At 45.9% G+C, this 26,793-nt stretch overlaps 1 protein-coding gene across 1 annotated transcript in view; it reads left to right on the top strand.

Annotated features, from left to right (window-relative positions):
- The first annotated feature begins 620 nt into the window (after window positions 1-620).
- Window positions 621-26,793, top strand: part of LOC116846766 (probable G-protein coupled receptor Mth-like 1) — a 192,015-nt gene continuing 165,842 nt past the window's right edge. The window contains exons 1-3 of the mRNA XM_032821030.1: window positions 621-1,433; window positions 3,165-3,437; window positions 6,141-6,376. Of these exons, the coding sequence (XP_032676921.1) occupies window positions 934-1,433; window positions 3,165-3,437; window positions 6,141-6,376 (1,009 nt within the window). The 5' untranslated portion in view covers window positions 621-933. The remainder of the gene's footprint in view (window positions 1,434-3,164; window positions 3,438-6,140; window positions 6,377-26,793) is intronic.

The following is a 26,793-nucleotide window of genomic DNA, read 5'->3' as shown; positions in this document are numbered from 1 at the left end:
CCCGAGCAATCAAGAACCAACCGATGTAGGTGAACTCTAAAACGGGCGCTTGAGAAAGACGGCTCTTTTACCAAGCTCCGGAAATTGACTGTCTGATAAACACAGGAGAAGAACGTTTCTCTTTCGAAAACAATGAAAGCCAGGTCTCACTTACTATCGGGCGAAGAGCGCAGCGCGAGCGCGACTTAAAGTTACGCGCAATTTGCGTAACTTTATGCCCCAAGCATCGTCGGAATTAGCAGACGAGATCGCGGCGCGAATCGCACATCGAATCCCCGATTCGCGGTGTTTGATTATACAAGCCGTCGTCGCGGTCGCGAACGGGATAACATCACGCACGTTACCGTTGCACTTCCGGCGGCGACGGCGGCGGCGGCGGCGGCGTCGGCGACGGTGGTGGGAGGCTAGCACGTGGTCGTGAATTCACCCTCTCGTTTGCACGACGCGGCCGGCGTTCGCGAAGGTCGCGCGCGCGCCGTTGAGGAAAGAAGAACGCGTACGACGGTTCGGTGGTTGAATAAGGCCGGCCGAGGGAGGGAGCGTGGCGCGCGGCTGCGCGCGCACTCTCGGGCCACGCTGCCGCCGAGCGCGTGGTCGCGCCGCCTCAGTAACTGCGCAACCTCCTAGCGGGTTGGTCACGTCCGACGAGCGTCCGAAACTCACGCGCGTCCTTCCCAGGCCGTCGCTCGACGGGACTCACTACGAATTTCGTGTCTCTACTTGTCTGTCCCTCCTTCTGCTTCAGATGTTCTTGTCGCGAAGAATGACACCGTGATCACAGATTCGCGGGCGCTCCATGCCGTCCAAGCTGATCGCCAGCTAACTTCGTGCGACAACCGAACTGTCGAGTGCCTTTCGGAAGAAGTGCGCGAAGTGACAGTACCGTTATAGTCGGGAATTCGAACCGTGTTTGGAGACTGAGAGCCTGAGATCATGAGAGCGCTCGTTTACGTCGCGCTCATCGCGACGACTGTCGTCGCGGAGCCGAACGATCCGGTGAACAAGTCGCTGACGATAATGAAGTGTTGCCGAAACAACGAGGGCTTTCGATTCTCTGACGATCCGAACGAGTTGCCACGCTGCCAGCCGTCGTCGGTCCCATGGAAGCCAGTGATTTACTCGCCAACACGGCAAAAATTCGTCGACATACCATCCGAATGGAACGTCGTTGACGGCATGAGACCGAATTGTGATGACAGTAGGAAACTGACCCACGTGCCCTTCAGGACAGGAAACCCATTTTTTTTGCTCGACAACGGCAACGTGATACTTGAGATCAGCAGTCACGAGGTCTTCTCTCCAAGCCAATACTGCTCTGACAGTAGCGACTTGCTCATTTGCGTGCAGAAAAAATCAGGCAGTCACGCCGCCGCGACGATGAGGCCGCGTGTACGACGATGCTGCGGTGAGAACGCCACTTACCACGAGCACGGGTAAGTTTTGAACGAACGCGGGCAACTAGACAAATAGAAGCTTCGAAAAACGTCTTAAAAACACCTAAGCGACATTTAGCAAAAAGTCATCTGAGAAAGTAAGACGTCTTGTAGAAGTGTCTGCTACCTTAATTGACACGCGCAAGTGTCTTTCTCGGAGAGTCGGTTTTGCGACAATGCTGCCCGGAATTCATGTCGATTGTGAGTGAATTCTCTCGTTCTCTGTACCGTAGACGTGACTAGAATGACGAGGTTAGAATGATGAGGCTAAAACGACAAGAGAATTTCATTTCGTACAGTCGAGTCGCGACTTGACGTCTGAACGTCCGCGAGTCGTACGTAACGATCTCGCAACGTTTACGTGATGCTTCTTTCACGCTCAAAGCCTGCTTATTGAAGATATTATCGGGAATTAGCGAATATTATTACTCGTTACTTGAACATATCGCAGGATAAGTTCACACATGTGACATTTTAGCCGATTGTTTACTTCTCCGAGAAAGTCAAGGACTCGCAAGTCGCTCCTCTGCATTATTGTGTATCTGACTTGTTTACTTATCGCATACCTACCGAGTGAAACGCGTCAAACACACGTTCTATCTTAACGTTCATGACGCGTAAGAGTTTCTAGTTTTAGAATATTCGCGTAGAATATGCGCGCATTAATTCTATAGGGATTGAGGGGATAAAGAACAGCACATTCACACACACATACACACAGTCTAAACAGAATGTTATTCACCGTAGTCTTAAAAATGTGTCCGTCTCGTTCGGCGATCGCTAAGGAACTAGTGCAGGAAAAATCCTATTTGCGCGATGAATTATTCGCCTCGAAAAGCGCAAATGTTTTGCGAGGAACCGCGGCGTCGCGAGTTACTACGTAATAGATCGAGAAGTTCCTTCGAAACAAAAGGAGCCTACAATTCTCTAACAAATTATACGCATAATGTCATTCAACCATTTCAATTTCCACTTGAGACATTTTCGAGGTAAATATATCAAGAATTGATAATATCGTACGTTCGATTCGAGAATTCTTCGATCGCAATTGCTCCAATCACGATCCAATCGTGATCTAATCAGGAGTAACTAAAGCCAACGGCACACGATGTTTGTTTTCGTGCTGGATTGTTTGCCGGATGGAGATATTCTGTTTTGATTGGTGCATTTCCATTTATCTTCAAAAATGCACCAATCAGAACAGACTATTTCCATTCAGCAAGCAAACTAGCACGAAAACAAACATTATGTGCCGCTGGCTTTACTATGATGAGTAACCAATTCGTGCGCATCACGTGACTTGAGTTGATACGTAGAGAAATTTGAAGGCGCCATGTTTTTCCTGGATTCGTAACAATAGTTAACACTCGTGCCGATCGCAAGTATTCGCAATTACAACAGGTATGATCGTCTATGGAACAACTTGAAATAAGGTATCACTGATCAGCTACATATTTAGCGCGCGGTTGATAACATAAAAGTGGAAAAAGAGGAATTATCGATACGTGAGATTGTTTAAGAATAGTAACAGCTAACCTCTCTCAGCATCTTTAGTAAAGTTCGCTATTAAGTGCAACATCTCGTTTTCTTTTCGGATCAATCGCGCAAAACAATATTCCTCGTAGAAAACGAAGAGAAAAAGCTTGTTGTCGAGTGCGGTTGTTGAGTCACACTCGCGTTTCAGCATCGCGGCTTTGTAATAACACGCGGAAAAAAAATATATTGTTGCAGGAATACGTGCGTGCACTTGAAAGAGACAGCGGACGCACCTCCCTTGCTGCCAAATACTAATTCTGCCATTGAAATTATCGCGGGATTCCCAACCTGTCCCAAATCCGACAACTTCACGATCCTGGGAGACGCAAAGGATGCCGTGTTAAAACCCGACGGCGGCCTTGAGATAAAAGGAGTCTCCCTACCAAGCGGTCAGTTTTGCGTCGAGAGAATAAAGGAACTCAACCAAGTGGCCAAAGTGTTTGCCTGCCCCGAGCACGCACCACAGAGGTTAGTAAAAGATTTAATATATTTTATATATTTCATTCCCTCTTAGATGTATAATGTTGAGTACATAGCGGGAAAAAGTATAACCATTACATTTTACCTGAAAGATACAAAGTTATTAATTATACAACTCAATATATTTTTCCTCCTGCACTTCGACCTGGATGTGCAATGGCGCGTTTCGTGAGCCAAGGTAGTAAAGTTTCATAAATCGAGATAACATTGTGGAATGCTGTAGGGACCGTTACACAAGTCCACTTATTATCTGAGATCGAATCTATTTCAATATTTGTTCGAAATAGTAGATAATACGTAGTGATAGCACATGATGATCGGACACTGTGTCCGATCACTCATCCCTTTCTCAACCGATAACAACCGGTTACGAAGTACCCCAACTGCAGCGTAACTGTGTTCCACAATAGCTCCACAGAAAATAATACGTTGCCCTCGTAATCTTATCTTACCCTCCGTGTGAAATCCCGATATCTCCGAGCTTTTCCGAGCAGCGTTTCATAATTGATCGGATTACCGCGCGATAACCGGGCACTGACAACGCTAATATTGACCCGTCAATTATGCAAATACGATCTTGTGTCGTTCTTGTTCGCCCGATCATCGCTCATTCGTCCCGTCTAATGAAGAACAAAATTGAGCGCCGGCCGGTTCGGTCAAGTCGACCCACTTTAAGGCCTCGAGCACGATCCGACTTTTTGCCCCGTTAACTATCGCCTGCCGGGATCTGAATTTATCGCACGGCTTAATTGCACGTTCGACGGTAGCCGCGCGCCGCGAGGGATAAACGCCGGCCGTTCCTGCGTCGTTCGACGACGTGTGGAGAAAAAGTCGAGCCCTTCCCCACTTTCACTTCCCATCGAGCATTTCTAGGTCACGTATGTCCGATCCCGCGTCATGCCGTTCCTCGAAAACGTCCTCATAAGTCGGCGCTCGAGCCAGCGCGCGTTCCACGCGATTCCGAACGCGTGTATGTATGCCGGGAGCGTGTACCGCGACGTCGTGAAAAATCCAAGTAATGCGTCTCTCTACAGTTACATGACATAATCCGACGCGCTAAACGTCAAGCGTATCGCACATTTACGGTATCCTGCACACGTCGCATAAGACAGGGTTAGGAGATCTCATTTGCTGAGACGCGCGCATCCCGCCGGCTAAGGAGACCCGTGACAGATTGACGGCCTGACACGGGACATCGTTGTTAGCGAGATCCGACCGCTTCTATTTGGTACACGACATATTGCGTCGCGCGGAGCGTATACCGTTTACCCCGGAATCCCATTCTCTCTAGAAAGAAAGAATCGGCAGAACAGAAAGATCTCTTTAATGTATCTTCCTGCGACGCTCTGCAACACCGAATGAATCATCGCGAACACGTCGGAGCTCGGTGTCGCGTGTCGTGAGATTATTTCAAGTTCACCTGACTCTCTGAAACGTGTCGCGTTTGTCACGCGTGGTTCCTCGCGAGAGCCCAGGGAATTTCTGCCAACTCTACGTGCGAGCCAAACTCACGGAAATCTCGGAAACGCTTTCTCCGTGACTTTCACCGGATACACCATTAGCGTGTGTGTGGAAAGCGTTGTAGGGAGCGTGTCATTGCGGCACCGGATCGAAATTGAAACCGCGATGAATATGCACTTGCGGTAAATGTGATCCCGACGAATGTAAATCGGACGGTGTCCGAATGAGCGGTAACACGAGGAGATCCGCGGCGAGAAATTATTTCAGCCTGAATCTTTCGGCGAGTGATCTGGCGAGGGGGGGGGGAGGGGAGCAAGGGAGGGGACTTAATTAAAAGCGGACGTAACGATCGTCGAATAGTGCGGTATTACTTCCGTCATAAAGAATCGATCGAACACTTGGCTGACGCCCAGTGCTGGCGGTGAGCCAATCGGTCAATCGTCGATGTGACGTCGATAAAGCTGCCCGAATGTAATTAATCGCGACAGCGCGGCGAAGTAACCAATGGCGTCGCTAATTTCACCTTTTCTCGTTTCTTCTCGCCCGTCGCCGTGGATGGAGAAGTGTCGACGGCATCAGGATTTACATGCTAAATACACGGTGAGCCGTCGTTGTCGCCCGTTGTTTAAAGAAAAAACCACTTACGGGAAACTGGGAGAGTACAGTCTGTGTGCAAATTTACGCGGCGGTTAACTTGTCGCAAAAACAAACGCGCCGCCAGACAACGATCATTGTTACTTTGCCGTTAATTGTTATCGTTATCGCCCGAAATTGACGAATAAATTATTATACGTTGTTTGGGTTTCGCTGTGTCCGTCGCTAATTGTTGCATACGTCTGAATTACGGATTCATTGGGAAAAGGGGGGAAGGGGGAGGGGTCTTTCCATTAATACGCGAACGCGTGATGAAGCATAATACTATAGCAACACAAATTAAACGATACTCCGTTATTTGATACATGCGTTAATCCGCTCTGCAACGCGCTATCGCGATGACAATCGGTTCTGCGTACAAATAGCTGAAATTCAAAATAAAAGGGGAGGTAATTGATTGTGTAAGGCAAGAGGATTTGTATCTGCCAATGCGCGCGTCTACATTTTTCTGTCTCTCCACGAGAGTGGAGCCAAGTGCACTCAGAACCAAAAGCCAGACGTCAAAATGAGATGACGCTGGCGAACTGTACGCAAAATACACCGAAAGTAATGTCGCGGGCCATTCGAAATTTTCAGGCCGGTGATGCAAGCGCCGGACATCAGGTTCACCTTGTATCCCGTGGGCTTCATCATTAGCGCCGTCTTCCTGGCAGCTACCCTCGCAGCCGGTTGGCTGCTACCAACCTCTCATCACGTTCTGCACTGGCGCTGCCAGACTCATCATGTCGCCTGTCTGATGCTGGGGGATATTCTCATGGCCATCATTCAGCTTGCTGGGGATTCCCTTCATGACGGAAGCTGCAAGGCGCTCGGTGAGTCCCAGCTTATTATTGCCTTGTTAATTTTTTTCATCGTCGTTTCTTTCACTGTGCTACGAGGGCGCTGAAAGCCGCTGTAATTACGGCAACTTTAAGTCTCGTTACTCCGTCGGGCACGAAGAAGCGCGAAATACATGAGCGAAACTCGCGCTCGTCATTTTTCCCCGAGATATCGAGTCAAAGTGCAGTCCTATCCTGTTAACTTATCACACATTTTCGGACGAAAGCAAGACTGCAGGAGCAAAATTCTAATTCAATAGAATTCAATTCCCCCGATGCGAATCTTTTCGCGCTTCTTCCGAATATTCTTGGAATATATTTCGGGTTATTTTTCGAAACACTACGTTTTTAGAAACAAACATTCCGCTAATCATGTGTCTCTCACGACACAAAAATCTCAACTGGTCGAAATTATTTGGTTGACGTTCCGAAGTCTCGTTTTTATTGCGTCACGTGCTGAGTCCGCCATCTGTCAAGCAATTGGCGATTTTCCGGAAGATAACGCGAACAGCCGATTCCACTGCGACAATTCTCCGCACAATAAACTATATTTTAATAGCAACGTAAACGAAAGAACGAACAATTCGCTGTTTATCGGAGCGTTACAATCGTCCAATATGCTTCTTTTATTAACGCCCGTCGCTATGAATCGAAGCGACGCGACTCGGATTAAACGAAATTGAAAACCAACCGGGCCTTCGCGCTGAACGACAGGCATATTAAAAGGCAATAAAAAAATAGAAATAATGATTTCAGTGACTTCGCGAAATTGGAATTTAAAGAGACCGAATTTAAAGAACGATGTATGCGAATTTCTCATTTCGTTTAATTTTCCTCCGTTTGCTATCCCGGAGTAAGTTCACTGATCTATCGACTCGTCTCGATAACTGAGCTTACCGAGTAACGCGTATGAAAGGAGCTAAGTGTTTAAATTTATCGTGAAAAGCAAGCTGATCTCGATTAAATGCTCTCTACAATCGTATTTTATCTGTATAGCTACACGGGAAAAATATCTTAATTTGTCTTTTTTTTTTTAATTTTTTGTATAAATTCTTGTCAATTTTACTAATGCGGGAATAGATTGCCGTCAGTCTTGCTGAAGAACATAGTAAATTTCGCTAGAAACAGCACATTTTTTAATGGCATATTTCAGTTCCTAAGATATAAATAGCATATCTGAAACGAAGAGATAGTCAGTTACTGCGGAATGTCAATCTGTTCCTCGCTTGAAAAAAATCCCGCAATAATATTCACTGTAAAATTTTCTCCGTGCGCATAAAATTGCATCATACTGAAAGTCGACGTGCCGATAACATATCGTACATTACACGTAATCGAGGTCACAAATGAAACTCACCGTGCGAAAAGACGCGAAAACTGAATATTTCACGGAGCTGTCGAGGAGCATTCGACTTGCGAAGGTATGCGATGTCAATTATACGCGCGATGTCAGCTGGTGTAACCGAATGCACAGATGGAATACGAATTCGGCGGGCGGCCAACGATCGGAGCCGGCTTTATTTGCCGGGCGGTCCCCCGAAACTCCGGGGGTAATTATTCGGATAATCGTAGTAATCCCTCGCAAAGCTTCGCTTCTCTCGGCTCATTCCAATCGCGAGAATCGATTAGTGCGTACAGCCGTGCGAGTCCAGCTTCTCCGCGTAATGGTGCGCAGCGGTTCTCATTTGCATGAGGAATCGATTACGCAGATTTCACTCGGCGCTCGCTGTTTTTTTTTTTCTATCGTGATCCGCGTTTAACTGTTTGCTCTTACAAATTGACACGACTAACCGTGCACGCGCTAGACTGAAGATCGCCGTCGTGTTCTTCAACTGTTGGAGTATGTTTAAAAGACGAAAGAGGGTACCGTTAAAATACTTTCTCTCGATTGCTTCACAAATTTACAGAAATCTCAAACTCAAAGCAGCCGATTTGTTACACACATGAAACGCATGCCGCTTCCCAGGCAAGGCTTATTAACATACGGGAAATAAGAAAAAAGAAATCTCGCGGGACATCCGTGTTTGTCGTTGATATACTCACAAATAAGAAGCCGAGATCGGGAAGTGAAGCATAAATTTATTTTCGGAGTAGCCAGTCCGCTCTCTGATCGCAACGCTCATCGAACGAAAACGGAAGCTTTTACAGCTTCCGCTGTGGTAATAGCCGCGAAGCGGTTACGAGGTCGTGGACCTCTCGTCCACGAAAACCAAAGAAAGGAGAAAGTAGAACTCAGCGTTGAACTGACCCGCAATCTCTCTCTCTCTCTCTCTCTCTCTTCTTCTTCTCTCCATTCTATATCTCCTCGACGTTTTTTTTTTTCTCTCGCCGCGAAGGGAACGTTGCTTCACGCAGCGTGCTGTCTTTTTTCATGGAAAGATCTTGAATGATTCAGTCATGCTTTCGACTTTGGTTTATGCGATCACTCGGTGGTCCGCTCGTCGCAGAATCGTTTGTCGCGTGTAGAAAATTGAATGCAACGTGAGTTGAGATTCTTAAGTGTCTCGGATCGCCGTTGATGTTCCTTCAATTTGTTCAACGTTCCCGTCACGCGGACTGAAACACGCGTTCCAGCGCGTCGGAATCACTTAAATCGACGAGGTGGCAATGTTCCTCGCGGCGCGATGATGATCACGCGAAACGCATGTCTCCACCTCCTCGGCGAGCAATCCGCAGACGCACGCGTTGCGTATCCCATTACGGCGACGCGGATGTCGTGGCGAGCATTACGGCGCGAAGTCGCGCCGCGTTAAACATAGGAATTCCAGCATGCCGTTCCGCGACGCGTGGCTAACGGTAACCGGATTCTTTTTATTACGAAACCGCGTTACCGCGCGCGCGTGCGCGCGCTTATTGTCTCGTGGAAAGCGCGCGAGAAACCGTTCGCCAATGATGCGTTGTCCAGCGTTCGCCCTCGCATGCATACGTCGCTTCAATGGCCTTCCACCGACAGGAAAATATCGGACGAAGCGTGGAATGCACCGCGATGCAATTTTGAAGCACGCCGAATTCCGCGGCACGACGAGCGAGCGAGCGCGGCTTCGCCCGAATAGCTATGCGATAAATGCAAAAAGTGTTCCGCGTGTCCGGTCGCGCGTTCTTTTTCAATTTTTATTTATTTTTTTTTTTTCACCCGACCCGCCGGTGTATATCGAAATAATCCGATCCGTGCAGTATTTAAATAATTCAAGATATCGAATTTACACGTGAAATCTCGAGCGCGTTTCGCTTCCGCACGCGAATTATTTCTGGTAATACGGATAATAACGTCATTATTTGCGAAGCGTTGCGTTAAATATAATTCTTTTCTTTCGCATTGGATTTCGGATTTATATCATAAATTAAATATTATCATTTATGCCGATATGTGTACTTTGCTCGACGTCTCGCGATCTCGTCAAGTGAAATTTGCTCGACACAACGCGAGTCGCAAAATTTTTGTTGCGCATTAGCTCTGTAAATCCCATTGAAATTGAAGAGCGCCAATGGAAAACATACTCGGAATATAACATTATAGAGGCTGAAGAGAGGATTATCTTTTTATTATATATTTTTTATCAGAAATTTTGGTATGATTTAAAAAGAGAAAAAGAGGCGAAGAAGAAGATGTTGTGAGACTCGTTGCTACAGAGTTCTATGCTGTCCTGGCGTCAGCTCGTGGTTGTCACCGTGGCCAGGCGTTTGACGCGAATCGATCGGAAACGCGGCGTAAATTAATAACAATCGCACGTTCGATAATAATTGCTACGGGCGAAATTTCCAATGTGTACTGTCCTGACGGCTCTGATGACGGTCTTGAAGGTCCACAATGTTTTGAAAGCGTCAACTGTTGACTGTTGTGATCTCGCGGACGTTCAGTCGCGAACGATGACGTAGCACTTTTGGCCGATTGTTGTGGATTTTTCGAGCGTATGTTTCCGTGTTATTGCGTCTCGAGCCGGCGAGCGACGCGGAGCACACGTGTGCCGGCGCGTTAATTACGATCCCGTCGGTCGAGTGAAATATTTCGTTGGCTCGTGAAATATTTAATCGGGCTCTCGTCGGCATCGCGCGGTCATTAACACGCGTTTCTCCGATCGAATCACGCGAGTGTCAGTGCCACGTGTGAGTATCCAGTGTCCACGACGGAGCAGCCAGGACGGCGGAGCGCAGGACACCGGGATGCGATACGCCGCACATTTCGAGGTACGACAGATCATTTCTCATGCACTTCCGGCTCTAATGGACGGGTGTGCCGAGAGTTAAGGAAATACCCGAGTTAGATTGACATTCATTGGTCAATTGTTATTTGACAGGCAATCATAACTCTGTCAATTTCGCGGGTCTCTCATCAACCTGTACACTGTAAAAACTGGTGTGTTAAATTTAATATTTTATGTGTTCCAAATCATCCACTCTCATTTGTGTGTAAATTTAACACATGTGGTAAAAAGTAACACGCATGATATGTAAACAATTAACATAAGAATTTAACACTTGAATACCGTCACAGTTTGTGTTAAATTGACATATGTATAATGTTAAGTTAATTAAAATAAAACGTTACTTTAACACTTGAGAGAAGTATTAATCTACGGTTTTGTGATAAAATGAAAATGTTAAATTGACATAATCTATGTCTAACATATTATGTCAATTTAACACAATCTGTGATTCCTAACGGTATTCAAGTGTTAAATTTTTGTATTAATTTTTTCCATATTATGCGTGTTACTTTTTAACATATTTGTATTAAATTTACGCATAAATGAGAGTGGATGATTTGGGACACATGAAATGTGTTAAATTTAGCACATCAGTTCTTACAGTGTAGTTATTTTGCGCGCTGCGAGAAATATTGATCCAAATAGCCAAATATTACAACATCCGAGCACTAAACTTCGCGAAACTTGTTTCTCGTTTGCAAAAATCAAGCGAAGCATAATTCAATAGAACGTCTTCGGTCGTCTTGCGTTGCATCGCAAGGTAGCCTTGATCAGACAATGAACACGACAACGTGAGCTATTACTCTCGCAATCTTTCTAATCGATTCATCTGCGATCGTATCTGTCAAGTCATGCGACGCCTGAGGGGCTGGGAGCGGAAGGGGCGAGGAGAGGAGGGAGGGGAACGATGATGCGTCCACGCGTCGTAGATTTCGCTCTTGTTACTTTAAAGATGCACAAAGCGCGAGCGTGCAAAGAGCCATGAGAAATACGCGAGGAGAGCGTCTGTGAGGAGACGCGTCGCTCGTCGCGTTTGCATTTCGTAGTTCCTTCTCTCTCCTGACCTTTCTCGCGATGTGATATCTCCTCGGAAAACATCAAGACGGCGACCCTCGCCGTGACTTTGGCTTTGACCGAGAGTCTAATGTCGCTCAGACGTTGGGCGCCCATTTAAGGAGAAAACGCCGTTGCCGTAATGTCGTCTTGAATGGGAGGGAGAGGGAGAGAACGGAGAGTAAATCAAAGCCTCTCGCGTTGCCTTTTCAAGACATGCTCGTTGCTGCACGCGAATTCGAGGAACGACGGATGGGTGAAAGAGGATTTTACTTGATTGGCAGGAAATTTCAGCGCTCTCTCTCTCTCTCTCTCTCTCCCCTTCCCCCTTCCCCCCTCTCTCTCTATCTATCTATCTATCTATCTATCTATCTATCTATCTCTCTCTCTCTCTCTCTCTCTCTCTCACTGACTTGCTTGCGAGATGTACTATTTGCGCGATGCCATCGTTTAGACCGGATATGCGATACTATCGCGCGGCAGTAACATTACGGTGAATGCTATTTCGTGTGTTTCGTTCAATCTTGTGAGAGATAGGAGTCCCGGTGGAAAAATTCGCAAAGAACGATCTCGCTCGGTGTATAAATCAAGTTAGGAATTTTACGAAAAATATTTTCCCGCTGAACCGGGAACGCGTTAAAATATTCACCCCTCGGGAGTCACGGTGCGCAGCGACTCTTACTTATCATTCCACACATATGTCTTTAATGGGCTACGAAAACAGTTCGTTCCTCGCAATACGGACCGGTCTTAATGAGCGCGCGGAAAACTATTGAACGTTTTTACTTTAACTTTTGTCCGAAAATTTTTGGAGAAATCTGACGTGTACAAATCGATTTTCATAGCTCTCGCGATACTTTCCACATTTTTATGCAACCAACAGTTTAATCAGACGACTTGAGACGCGATGATTTGAAAGGTCCACTTATTGTTGATAGCTGCATGAAATCTCGAGCGTTATTTCAATCTACGATATGTTGACTTCGCGTGACCCGTCGTCAAGCCCTTCGAGGAGTAGAAACACTCGTCCCGTCTTTTTCCTCTGTCTGACGCACGAGACGGCTATATTCATAATCTCCGGACGGCGACGTCCGATGAAAGAAATCGTCGCCGTGATATCTTCGGGATTAATGACGGCAAAAACGGCGCGCGCACGCCTCCGCGTCGTGAAGTCACCGAGTTTTGTTCCGGCAACGAGCCCTGTTCCCGCGTTTGTTCCCTCGTTTAGAGAATCCCTCCGATCTCTCGTCAAGGAGAGTATTTATGTCCGCCAGATGCCTGTTAGACAAATACGGGGACTTCCTTGAGTATCCCGCGGGAGAGAGGGATCTTAGAATATACACCGTGAATCTGCGATTTACGGTATCCAGATACCGGCGCAACAGATTGAACGCACTAAAACGAGCGTTTATTTAAAGAGATCTGAGAAACGGATCATGGACTTCCGGACATAACATGTAAAGTTGCGTCAATTTTTGTCAATGTGCCCAGTCGGGCAAATGCAATTTTAAAAGATGAAAAGAGTTCGACTGAATTTCGCTCCTTCTCCGTGGGATTTTGAACTTTTTGTAAAATTTTGAATATTCCAATAAAGGATACGTACAAGTTTGAAGCTTGGGACGAGTAAATTAAGAATATACAATTTTGATATTATTTTCGTAGTCGTTTGGGAGATGAACGACCCAAAAGGTTGCAATCTCAACGAACAGCCGTACTATTGAGATTGCAACCTTTTGGATTGTTTATCTTCCAAACTGCTACAAGAGTGATACCAAGACTTTGTTTTCAATTTACTTGATATAAACTTCAAATCAGTGTATCATCAATCTTTAAAGTCTTTCCGAAAAAGAGGCGAGATATCCATAGGCGCTTGGCCGCACCCTTTGTTGAAACGTTGAGGCATCATTTGTCGACGTTGATTAGTACACTCTCTCGAGATACATTTACGGCGAATTCTCTCAGTCTTCATTTCACGCGCGTGATTAGTATTACGCGAGCACAACTAAAGACTGAACCGAAGTCGCACTTGTGTTCGGCCCGCAAAATTGTCCATTAACTTATCTCTATGCCGGCATTATATGCATATAACGCGCGCGGCTTAATCGCGCCTGTACTCGTACTATGTTTGTAATTGCGCGAGTGCTCAGACTTTAATTAGAAAGAATTATCTCGACATTCGGGACGGCTGCGGTTAAATCCTGGGCGATACACTCGCTGCCTCCTCGATAAGCCCTCGCCGTTGCGGAGAGAAGTATATTGTAACGTTCTGCACGAGGCCACCCATTAACAATGAGCCCTTTATAACTATTAACGTTAGGCCTCGCGAAAAATGCAGGCGCGCAGAACAACTGCGGGTACGTTGCGTGCACTCTGCGTAAATACACGTCGCTGTTTCGCGCTTTCTCAAGCGAGACCGACGGCCGTTGTCGCGAGGAATAAAGGCGCGAGGGAGCGCTTTTTTAAACGCGCGGGAAAAAGCGCATCTTCTTACGGACGATAAGCGTGATAGAGACCGTTCCGTTTCTTAATTCGACGATAAACTCGGCGGGGAGGATCACTTTTATCGGTGGCCGAGTAAGACTAATGTTTATTCATGGACGCGGTCGTCGAACTAAATTTCCCGCTTCCTCCGAAACTTGGAACTCTAGAGAGAAGCGCCGCGACGGATAGTCGCCGCTAGAGACGAGTAATCTTTGCCCTACTTTATCTAAGGCGAGAGAGAGCTATATCTCTCGCCTAAATCGAAAATACATCGGGCGTGAATACTGGCGTTTAACAGGCCGCTGAATGTCGGGAAACATCTGGCGAAATATCTTTCGCTTTCCATACATAAAATCGCGCAAAGTCGCTTCTCTGAATTTGTCTTTTAGTATAATGTTTGTTTATTTAATTGAAGTTCGATTTTAATTTTTCGGAATATCTGCCTGAAGTTAAACCGCTAGGAATAATCTCTGAGTCACTCTCGAGCCGCTTTCGTAAAATGTCAGTCGCAATCTCAGGTGTTTTGTATCTGACACAAACGCGCGCACGTCTCGAGGAAGTTCCGCAAACGGCGAATGACATAAGGAGTCAACGTGTACTCTCTCTCGTCGAATGTACTCGGCTATAAATAGGGGCAGAATCGCTCGTAAAAAGTCAATGAGCGTTGCTCTCCGCCTCGCGCGCGCCCGCGTGTCCCTACTTGCGTGCGTGTTTATGCGTACGCACACGCGCGAGCGTGCACTCACGCGCCGCTTCAATATGGCAAGTCGTGCTTTGGTTCCCGATATCCATATGCGGCTAATGGCGGCGGAGGCAGAATCTCTTTTTGCGCGGTAGTCTGTATCGATAGCGCTCGGTGCATTCACCTCTTTACTGCACGGAGTGTGTATGTGTGTGCGTATGTGTGTTCGTGTTTTGCGGAGATTTTTTCATTACTGGGTTCTTGCGAATCTCGCGAAATATGAAGTCGTTTGAGCGGCCGTGTTTGTCCGTTGAATATGAAATGTCTCATTCGGAAAGCTTGAATTTTGTAAAAGGTTCCTTGCACGTAACGCGCAGTGTTGAGGGGGACTCTATATGTCCTGTTTAACAAAAATATGCTCTTCTTCAGGAAATTCGCCACCGACATCCGTTGGGAAATATCCCGGAAAAGCAGATGAAATTTGCTCTGATCTCCCTAGAAATCAGAGAAATTGTATATCTTTCTTCCGCAGTCTTAGGTAAAACACATCTCGTTCATGGAGTGACTCGCGTATATTTCGATATCGGCGATCTTATTCGGTTGCATGGGTGATAAAATACTTCCCTGGCATTAACAGTGTATAATTTTATCGTAAACGGTCAAAAGCAAAACTTTATTTCTATACTGTGAGTTTTGAAAAAGTGTAATTAATCTTGAAGTATTTTTGGCGCACATTTAATGGCGCGCTTAGCGGCGAGATTACATGGAAATGAATTCAATACCAGCTGTCCCAGCCAGAACCTATTATAGTTATCATTGTAATTTGATGCGCCGTTCTTGCGTGCATCTTTATGAATGCCCTTTTCGGGTGTCTCGTAAAGCTTTCCGTTTTTGCGCCGTCGTTCGCAAACTCGCACGCCGCAAGCGTTTTGTCCGGACGCAACAAATCGCGGCGCGTCGTTTTTATTTGCGGAAAACGCGGCGGTGATTAAAGAGCGGCACGATAGTGGCAGGAAATAAGCCCTTTGCAAAGAACAAAAAAAAGCGGACGAGTCGTATGTTGTATGTGGGTGCAAAGTAATTACGCGAGAGACGCAATCTGGAACGTATGAGGACGCACACGCTTTTTATCGCGTACTCCATGCGACTTTCAGACACGAAGCGTTGATCCGATTATATCGAGAGAACATCAATAAAGCGCGCAAATGGCTCAGAATGGAAGAGAGTGCACGGTAGACGAGTTAACTTTCGTTAGTTCCTCGCGTGAGAGAATTAATTTAGATTGATCAAGTATTAGCGCGCACCTTGAGGGTGTTTAAAATATAAAGTAAAGCATCTTAATTTTAATTAAAACACGTTCTTGGAGATGTTAAAAATAATTCTCGAATTACAAATCAAGTGAAAAATATACCGATTCTCTATTTCCTTTCCTTTCTCTCTTTCTCTCTCTCTCTCTCTTTATCTTGCTTAAACATCGTTTTTTTTCTCTTGTATCCAAGAGGTAGCTTTGAGTATTATCAGTGCATGTTATCGCTTCTCCACGAACTGTCGATGCAATCACGACACGATTTCGATTCGCAACCGTCATTTCGCGTAATTGGTAGCCGTAAATCCGCGCGTCGTTCCTCCCGAGATGAACGAGTCGCGGCGCATCGATCGCATTTGCAGAAAGAAAAAGTCGTAATCAGATTGTCGACGGGGCATCATCGCGTCGAGAGCAGGCAGAAGGGGAGTCGAGGGTCCCCATGGCGCCATGGGACTACCAAAGTTCCTCCCCCCCTCTCTCTCTCTCTCGCTCCCTCCCTCTTTCTCTCTGTCGTCATCGCGACTTGTTCGTTTCTCTCGACGACGAGATACGTCGTCCCGGTCACGTAACCCTAAATTGGTCAATTATTTCCCAATCGTTGTCGCAACGGATCACGTTTGCAGTCCTGGAGGCATCCGTATTGGCTCGGGATCCAAGCCAGACATTACCAGCGTCTGCCTGGGCCGCGCACGTGGAGCCGACCGGAAAAACACACGCGACTGCTTCTTCCCGAGACAATCTTGTCAGGAAGATATCACGATGCGATCTCGCTCCGTGAACAATTTCGCCCGTCTAATGTTTGTTTATCACGAGCGGTCGGAGCTCAAGGCAGAGGTAGCCCCAATGCTTGAACACTAATAATCTAATTCTGGACATTTTTGTAGTTTTGATTTGTAAAAAAATACGAATATTTCAACTTTTAAAGTAAAATATATACATACACATGGAAAAAAAAACAGTATGGCTGGTTTACATATAAATTAGTTTGTGCCATCCAGATTCAATCCAGATAAAATACTAACTAATGATGTGGTCGTTGCAACCATAGTGCTATTGCTGAGTTACGCTGATGATATCTGGTTGCTCCAGCCAGTGCATTCATTGTGGGTACCACTCCCGCAGATTTCTGGTGGCAACAACTGGATAACGCGCAACTACACTGATGTAGTTGATGTAATTGACAAATATACCTACCCAAAAGTTACACTCCGATTTCTTTCTAATTTCGCACAAATGTAGAAATACAAAAAATATTTAGGTAATATTTTTCATCTTGGCCCACGTTGAATTTCACGAGCAGTTTGTAGCTTTTTAATGTTCTCACTCCTATTATCAAGTGCAACAAAAATGCATAAGAAATAAAATTGAATACAAGATACAGGCCTTTTTGGTTTGCTGATTATAAATATAAAGTCAAATGTGTAAAATTATTTGTATAAATAATAAAATGTTTAAATGAAACATGTAAAAAGTTGAAGAAAAGTCATTTATACAAATATTTTCTTGGTTTGGTCGAGATTTGAACCATTTTTTACTAGTTTAGCATAGATTTGAAATATTTCGGTGGAATCTCGACTAAAGAATTTTAGAATGATTCGTGTCTCAGCTATGCCGACTTTGTTAACATTTTAATTAAAATTGCCGAATTGCTCTCGGTTTAGCCGAGATTCGAACCATTTTTGACTAATTTAACACAGATTTGAAATATTTCGGTTGGAATTTCGGCTAAAAAAATTTAGAATGGTTCATGTCTCAGCTGTGCCGATTTTGTTAAAATTTTAATTAAAATTGCCTGATTTCTCGATTTGGCCGAGATTCGAACCATTTTTAACTAATTTAGCACAGATTTGAAATATTTCGGTTGAAATCTCGGCTAAAGAAATTTAGAACGGTTCGTGTCTCAGCTATGCCGATTTTGTTAAAATTATTTAACTATATCTTGTATTCAATTTTATATCTTATGCATTTTTGTTGTACTTGTTGATGATAGGAGTGAGAACATTAAAAAACTACAAACGTGAAACTCAAAGTGGGTCAAAATGAAAAAATATGACAAATATTTTTTGTATTTTTATATTTGTGCCAAATTAGGAAGAAATCGGAATGTATCTTCTGGGTAAGTTTACTTGTGAGCCATGTTAACCATACAAGAATAACCAAGGTAATTCAATTGTGCTGCTCACAACTAAATATTTATGTACACCATATTCTTTTTTTCCATGTGCGCATATTGAATATGCATTTTACGTTGAAAGTTTGAAAATATTTATACGCACTTAAAGACCAAAACGATAAGACTGTCAAGAGTGAAGTACCGGTGTTATTAGCATTCAGAGGTATTGGTACTTTTATTGTATGCACAAGAGAAAAATATATCGCCGGCCGACACGCGTGCAATACTATTAGCTTCACGTTGGCGTGATTCCGCGATTTCCTCAGTGCAGGGAAGCGCGAAGTTTTCCGATAAAGATGAGGAACTAACGATGCGCGAGCGAATCTCTGAAATGTTTTGCAGCGCAAACGATCGGTATTGACGTTGTTTTGTGCCAATCTTGAAAAATCCCCGGGTTTCCATCCGCGACTCGAACAAATCGTTTCGCCCTGACGTCGCGGATACCTACGTCGTATATTCCTGTAAGCGCAGGCTGACGCGGATACAAAGAAATTTGTCGACACGCAACGCGCGAGGGATTTTCGAGGAGTGAGAGTGAGAGCTCTCGGAAAGACATAAAAAAAAACTGCGATCTCCGGGCGCTCTTCTCGCGTCGTCCATCCGGCTTTCGTTTGCATCGCGTCGTTTCGCGCAAGTTCGAGCTTTGTCTCGCGCGAATATAAAAGCGAGCGGAGGGAGCGCGCGTCAGGCACGATAAATAAACCTACCCCGTTCGAGCCGATATAGAACGCGTAGGACAATTTACTTTTCTACCGAGTATACCGGGATCGGAATGTGTGCGCGCTCTCCTCTCCCGGAAAAGGGGAGAGATTTCAGTCTCCATCAACAGATCGAAGAACAGTGGTTCTTCCGTCAGTTGGTTTAAAACTTTTGCCAAGTGTCCTCTTGCCGCACGTTTTCACGCCGAATATGATATCGCAGTTTGTCGTTTCGCATCACGCTCGATCGCAATTAGTGTCTACACAGAGTAAGGATCGTATAATCGCGTTTAGCGCGGAGAATACGTCGGTAGAGGAGATAAGTAAGCCGAGGTTTTCCCAGTAGCTGAAAGTACAAACGAATCGGCTAGTTGCATGATGTTAATTTCGCGAGTGCTTCATGAAAATTACTGGAATCTCACAAGACACGCGAGTACGTCAAAGTAACGGACGTCCAACTAGCTAGTTGCAGAAAGAAGGCGAAGGCGTTTTTACCGTATGAGATTTAAATTTTAATCTCGTGAGTGGCCTAAGCGTTTTGTATCTTCAGCGTATCATGCGCTGGGCTATATTTATTTATACTAGAACCCATTTTATTCCTGAATGCTACACAGACGGGCATTAAGAACTGCTTATTAGCCTGCTAGGAACAGGCTTTTCCCCCTTTCCGCCGCGGCGTGGAGCGTCGTGCTTTTAAGTAATTGTCAAATACACTTTCGAGATTGTATCACGCGTACATCACAGCATCCGCGTTCGCCTCTCTTCAAACAATTCGTCCGGGTAAAGTGAAGCGAGCGAGGAAGCCTCGCTTTCGACGTCGCGATCGGAGATCCAGGATCCGAGCGTTAAATTGCGAATGCCGCGGCGGAATTTTCCGGAACGCTTGATTTAAGCGCGACCGTCGGGGAAGATATTATGCGGCGCGGCGCGTAACTTCATAGGAGCCTTTTCACGGTACGTTAGAGCGAAATGGAAATAAATAACAAGCGGCAACGACGATTACGCCGCAAGCCCGGGCAATCAGTTTTTCCGGGTTTTCCGGCCGCGTTGGAACCGTCGCCCCGTGTGCCGTGCGGCGGAAGAGCAAAGTACACAGTGGCGCGGCTAGACGAAGGAAGCACCTCAGCCCCCACGGTGTCGGCCGCGCGCCGGAGGGTAGAATTATTTCTCTTCGTTCCATCGCTTCCTAACCTCGTTACGGAATGAAAAGAAAGCTCTCTCGTCGCGTCGAAGTTCGGCCGACCGGCGACCGGAGTCACACCGACGAGCAAACACCCGGGAAGACCCGCGCGATCGCCTTCGTCTCTTTCTCCCCTCTTCCTCCCCCCCTTTTTCTTTCACGCACACATGCGTTCTCACTCCTTTTTTGTCTAGCTCCCTTTTTTCGTCTCATGCACCCTCTCCCCCATCCTCGCCCCGCAAAATGGGTTCGGGGGATGTGACACGGGAAAAACGCGGTTACACACCCCATTCTACTACGCGGGCCCGCGAATACTCTCCTCTCTCTCTCTCTCATCGCGTATTTCCGATTCGTCCCGCCGTACGTCCCACCGTATGGCGATATCGCCTAACGAAGCGTTTTCTCTCGCGTGGCATAGTGTGCGCCGACTGGATACATGGAATAACTCTATCGTGAGTCGCGATATAGAAAATCGATCCGTCGCGCAGAAAAGTTCGATGATTTATGCGGCTTATCACTTTGTCGAGCGAGTAGCTGGCTCGCTCCGTCGCGAGAACCACTTTGAAAATTAAATCTATCGCGCTATCCGTTTCCCATATTGCGCGAAAATCGTTAAAGAAGAAAAAAGGGAAAAGTATTAACGCAGGTGGGGTTCGAGGAGTGAAAAAGGAAGCCGGGCATCCTTCGTTATCGGGCAGCATCGCACGGCGGATCTCCCTTTTCTCGCTGAAACTTATTTCGCAATCATATTCGCGCGCACGCGGATTTTCGAAAACTTGCGGATTTCGTCGAAATATCGATATAGAGCGCTTAACGACGTACACTGTTAGCTTGACTTTGGGAGCGCTGTCTCGCAGAGAAAATCCAATATTCGAAAATTCAATATTATACGGTTAAAGCCATCGGATTCTACGGAGTACGTAACGCGTACTCCCGGATATTACCCGATATTAGAAAAAGCTGACTACGCAGAGGCACGAAGAGGGATGGGGACGAGGACGACGACGACGTCGACGTCGGCGCGGATCCCGCGGGCGTCGACGTCGATTTCGTCCTTACTTACGTCGCGACGCGAGGGTCGAAAACAGACGGCGTCTTGCCGTCTTTTCTCTCTCCGTCTCTCGTGCGCACGCACACCAACTTCCGCGGCTCCAATAAGTTCGGAGGGATGATGAAGCGGCGGGAATCTGAGCGGAAAAACCGGGAGCTCGCTCGTCTTTTTGCCGGCTTTCCGGCGCGCAAATATAGATGCATGTACACCGAACGGCGGAAACCGGCTCGGGGGAGAGATGAAAAGGAAATGCTTCTTGGTGCTTATTTGGTAAATGGTGTAGCGCGCGATCGAGAAATAAGTAACTCCTCCTCGTTGTACAGAACAGATCGATTCGAAGCGAGAATAATCGTCTAGCCGTTCGCGTTGCGTCCACAACCGAACAGGCAGGCTGATCTCGAGAACGCATCGTCACCGTCGCGAACTCTGCCTCCCCTGTGGCAAGAAATTGAAGTGCTTCTCTGGTCGTTCAATCGCGAAACCACCCCTCCTATGTGTATACGCGCGACGACGCGGTGTCGGCCGTGTTTGGACCGCGTCCATTTCTCGGATAGTTCCGAATCCTGTGTAGTTTCGCGACGAAGTTTTCAGGACGCTCTCTTCGCAGCGTCCGTGCGTCACACGCTAAAACAACGAAGCTGAAGAAGAAGAAGCGCCACGACCAAGCCCGCTACAATATCGCGCGCCGCGACTCGGACGTGGACCAGACAGTCGGTAACATTCATCCTCGACAGCGTTTCTCTATCTTGTCCCGCGTATCCTAGGAGTTTGCTTCTACTTCTTCTGGTTGTTTGCGCGTATTTATGTCGTGCTTTTTATCCCGCCACTGGCCGTATCTCGTGTTTGTTCTCGTTTGTCGGTTCCGCCACGACGTGCACGTTGAGACACGGTGGTAGTAAGAAGACGGAGACGCGCGCGCAAAAGAGAGAAAGAAAGAGAAAAAGAGTTTTTTTCCTACACATGAATGTAAACGATACATGGAGTTCCTTGCGAAACAAAGTGGCCATATTTTCGAGTCTCCCGCGAAAAGGGGACGCAAACGTGTCTTATCATCATCATATTCGCGATAATAATTAAATCGAAGAGGAAAGGAAGATATGCACTGAGAAAAAAATGTTTGATATTTGTAACTATAATCGTAATAGAGAAATCGTAAATACAGAAATAATTACTGTTAATTATAGTTAAGAAAACTATTTTTTGTCAAATTTTACTATAATGTTAGTGATAATAATCATATATGTATGTCACTACCACTATCTTCGTATTAGAACAACCAAAAAATATGATTGGCCAAAAATAACTATAATTTTAATTAGGTCAACCATTTTTTTCTCACGATTTAGAATGATAAATATAAATGCGTCTCTCTCTCTCTTACAAAGAGTAGGAGATACCGAGTATAAAATTACTATTTCTCACTTCTAGTATCTTCTTAACTTTTCATATTTCTATATCTTATTCGTGCGAATTGTCAACAGAAATATTTCTCGTACATTAAAATATTAATATAGAGTTTCTTCGATAAGTCAAAAATATTTTACCTCAGATTATTGTTACAATATTGTTTAATCCTATTGTAGTCGCTGTAAAATGCGATATTATCTTACGCGAGAATAATTTCGAAAATTAATTTTTAAGAATTACTGAAATCAAATCGGCAGAGTTAGCGAACTGATCTTGTAGATGTAGCATTGTATTCGGGTATAATTACATCGCGCAGCGAGCTCGTGCGATTATGAATCCGCCTATGAGATGACATCTATCTCTGTCTTCTCATCCTACTTTTTCGTAACGTCTACTCAAACTACGGAATCTTGCCTTAGTGCTTTTCTTACCGACTGAAAGCTGGAATCCCTTCTTGATGGACGCGAAATCACGATGAAACGTAAAAAGGTGAAGACGGCGCAAAGCCTATTCTCCTTCGTGTGATTCCAAACGTCCTATCAATCTTCCGGGACTCTCGCATCTTCGAGCTTCGAGTTCTCTCGAGTACCTCTCCCTAGTTTTTCAATCCGCCTTTCTCAAGGTCTCTAATTCTTCATCCGCGATTCTTAATCTCGACCCATTATTTTTGTCCTAATCAATAACAGTAGTTAGACACCACCCTTACTCTTTTACGAAGTTTCCGGCAGTGATTCACGCGACCTGTTTTCCCCATCGACTTTCCCGTTTCTTTCGTACATTCATTAACGGGAGAGAAAGTGTGTGTATGTGTATGTGTGTGAGAGAAAGAGAGAGAGAGAGAGAGAGAGATTGTATCCACCGCAAATATTGGTATTATTACGGGAAGGAAATCTCGTGGACTTTATCGTCCCGGGAATGATACGAGAGAATATCGCAGTCCGATATTGGGAATCAGCATTGCAATAATGCTCAGAGAATTTCTACAATTTCGTTGCCTCCTCTTCGAATCTCAGAGCTGGACGAGGGATGAACATAACGACGATTGTGGGAATATAGTCTTGCGGCGCACATATATCCCTACCTATATCGCGATAATGACGATAGTAGCTGTAAATTGCCGTTGCCCGCGACAGCGCCGAGCGTATTCGTGATTACGACGATAATAAATTGGACGACGACTTGGAGGACCGATAGCTTGTTATTACCGTCATGCTCGCTGCGGCTTTCCCGACAGTCGATTATCGTGTCTAGTTTACTTTAGTCACCCGGTAAGTTGATATCCCATGAAGTGATATTATCAAGTCCGAATGGCAAGAAAAGTGAGAGAGAGACAGAGAGAGAGAGAGAGAGAGAGAGAGAGACCCTGTAACTCGATCTGTTTATTTTCTTTGTGATACTGTTAATTTCTCGAAGAAACGAGATCATTTCTTACCATTCAGACGACGTTCCGAGGCATGTGCAATTTTTAGCTCTTGTGTCAAGATCAACGAATCAATTCTCTTAATATTGAGGGAATGTAAAAAGTATAATCGCGCGGAGATGTCTCGTGTAGTATTTCAGGCGTGGAAATACTGCGGCATTTTTTTATTAAACTTCCGTGTTATCATTCATCCGGTTTGGACTTGTACGAACGACATAAACAAACAAACACACATACACACTATACGGGGGAGCTAAATTTAACCAAAGCGAGAGAAATCAGTAGGGAAATCGTAGAGAAGAAGCGCACAACTGACTCGGTTTATTCCGCGGCTGCTTAATTATGAAAGTACATATGGACGGAATAACGTTGCGCTTAGTTCCACTTGAAATGATTTGCAAACTTGATGAAATTCATTCGTCGCGCGTTGAAATACGGCAGAAAAAGGGAGAGGGAATATACTAATATTAATAACATCTCCTGACGGAGCAGGAGGAGGATGAGAGGACTGTGGGGGCTGCAGCTGCACCCGGAAATGGAGCTTGCCGCGGCGGCTCCGCGCGGACGCGAAACATTTTTCGACGCAATATGTCCGATTAAACTCACATGGCGGCGTCACGCAATAATTCATACGGTCGCGCTGGCGCGGCTCCTCTCGCCGTTCTTCTCCCTCACCCACCTCCATGTGTTTCCCGGCTGTTTTTCGGCAACGTTTTTAAGGCTCGCGCGCGGCTAATAGGAAAAGATTGTGTCTAGCTGGGGTGGCAGCGTCGCTGCTTCCCCCTCTGGCGACGTGGGTCGCCTCGCGCTCGATTTATCATCGTGACGTTACGCGAAGTCCTACCGCGCGAGGGATGGCTCCCGTTCTTCCCCGTCCTCGTACCGCGACGTCCCTTCCAGCCGACCGACCCTCCGCGTAAGCGTCTCATCCTGTGAAATTAAGGCGAGTCGCGGGGTTTACCGTTTCACGAGCCGCATCACGATTAAGTGCCTCGTCGCCGCTCCGATAAATCCTCCGACGGCTCCGCGTCGTCGTATAGCTACGCGCGCGAGCGCATTTTCCGTCCCGCGCTGCGCCCATCCCCTCCGGGCCCGTCATAAATATTTATCGCGAGTAAAAGAAAGGACATTGGCTGCGGGGGAAACGACCAGACGCCCCGTCGTTACATTCGCGAAAGATCACGTCGGCGGTGCGCCTGTCGCGGGGGAAATGAGGTCGCGCGTGCGTTTGATCGTGCGAGCGAATCGAACGCTCTGTTATTCTTCGTCTCTTTGAATGGCGACTTTTTTAATCAGGACTTTCTTTCTGGCGAATCCGCCCCGGAACAATCAATCTTCGTGGAGACAAAATTCTCTCAAACAATTTTTTGAGTTCATGAATAATATTTTTTTAAGTTAAGGACATTTCGCTCGTTATTTGAAGGTAATATTGTTTCGTGAGTTCCGACACCTCTTTTTTTCAGAAAAAGCCATGCTTTTAATTCAAATATGAATTGCACGCAACCGTTGAATTATTTTACCGCTAAATTATCCAAATCTCTGTTAATTAATTTATTTGGTCCCGGCAGCATCGGTCATTAATTGATTAATATTGTAGTTGACTAAAATAATCAGCAAATTGATCATCAAAATTAATCGATCGTAATGCGCTAAAAAAAGAATATTTAGAAATTTATATATGAGATATAAAGTTTATTTATGAGAAAAACAAAGTTTAAATGAAGCTTATTTCTGTCAAAAATAAACTTTATACCCAACAAAAATAAATTTCCAAGTATTCTCTTTCTAGTGCATAACGATTGATTAATTTACTGATTTGCCAATTACTTCAGTAAATCACAATTTTAATCGGCTAATGCCCAACACTGATGTGCTCCCCGTTTGTGCTCATCGGTGTGCACCGAATGCATCTTTCCATTAATTCATGGCGCGAGACGCTCCACGTCCTTTCACGAGCTCGCAAATTAGTAACGTGCGGCCTTGAGGATTCAAGAGACCCGTGTTTTTTATATACGCGCATCCCGCTTTGTTCGCCTCGCGACACGCCAGAACGCATACGGCGGAGTCCTTTACGCGCGCGCAACCCTCGACAGGAAGGATGCACATCTCCCTCTCGTTGAGAGGGGTGCCTCCGCGAGCTCTTCAATTATCCGTCGCACGCCGGAGTGCAGCAACAGAGCGTCGAGCCGCGGGATGAAATTCCAATTCGTTGGGGTTCAGCGTGTTGCGTCCTCGAGTACCAATCCATGCCGTCGCCGTCTCTCTCGCTACTCTCGCTGCTCATTGCTCCGTCCTAGGGTGGACCGCGAAATTCGAAATAAAAAGGGTAAGAGATAGTCAGGAGAGGAATGAGAGAGAAGAGAAAGAGTGAGAGAGAGGAGGAGGTAGAGGACCACGCGCGGACCCTTGGAAATTTATTCACCGCACCGGAACTGAGAAGTTTAGCGACCGGGTAGTAGTAGTACAGTCGGTGCTCGCGCAGTATTACGCTATGAGAAATAGTATCGTCCTCGATCCGCCGCCCGTATCCCGTTTAATGCATATTCAGCGGCTGCGCCTCCGGTAACCGCCGGCGGAAAATCTAGGAGTGTGGAGTAAGCTCGGTAATTTCGTACTTTCACTTAGGCGCGTACTTATCTATAATCTCTTTCTCTTTCCTTTACTCGCTCGTTGGCGGTCGGCCGATCGCCAGAAAGAGAAAGAGACAGACAGAGAGAGAGAGAGAGAGAGAGAGAGAGAGAGAGAGAGAGAGAGA

This window comes from Odontomachus brunneus, unplaced genomic scaffold, assembly GCF_010583005.1.
Source record: "Odontomachus brunneus isolate Ranch 3 - 2012 unplaced genomic scaffold, Obru_v1 Obru_scaffold_004, whole genome shotgun sequence".
NCBI classification, from domain to species: domain Eukaryota; kingdom Metazoa; phylum Arthropoda; class Insecta; order Hymenoptera; family Formicidae; genus Odontomachus; species Odontomachus brunneus.
This window is presented reverse-complemented; position numbering and strand designations above follow the sequence as displayed.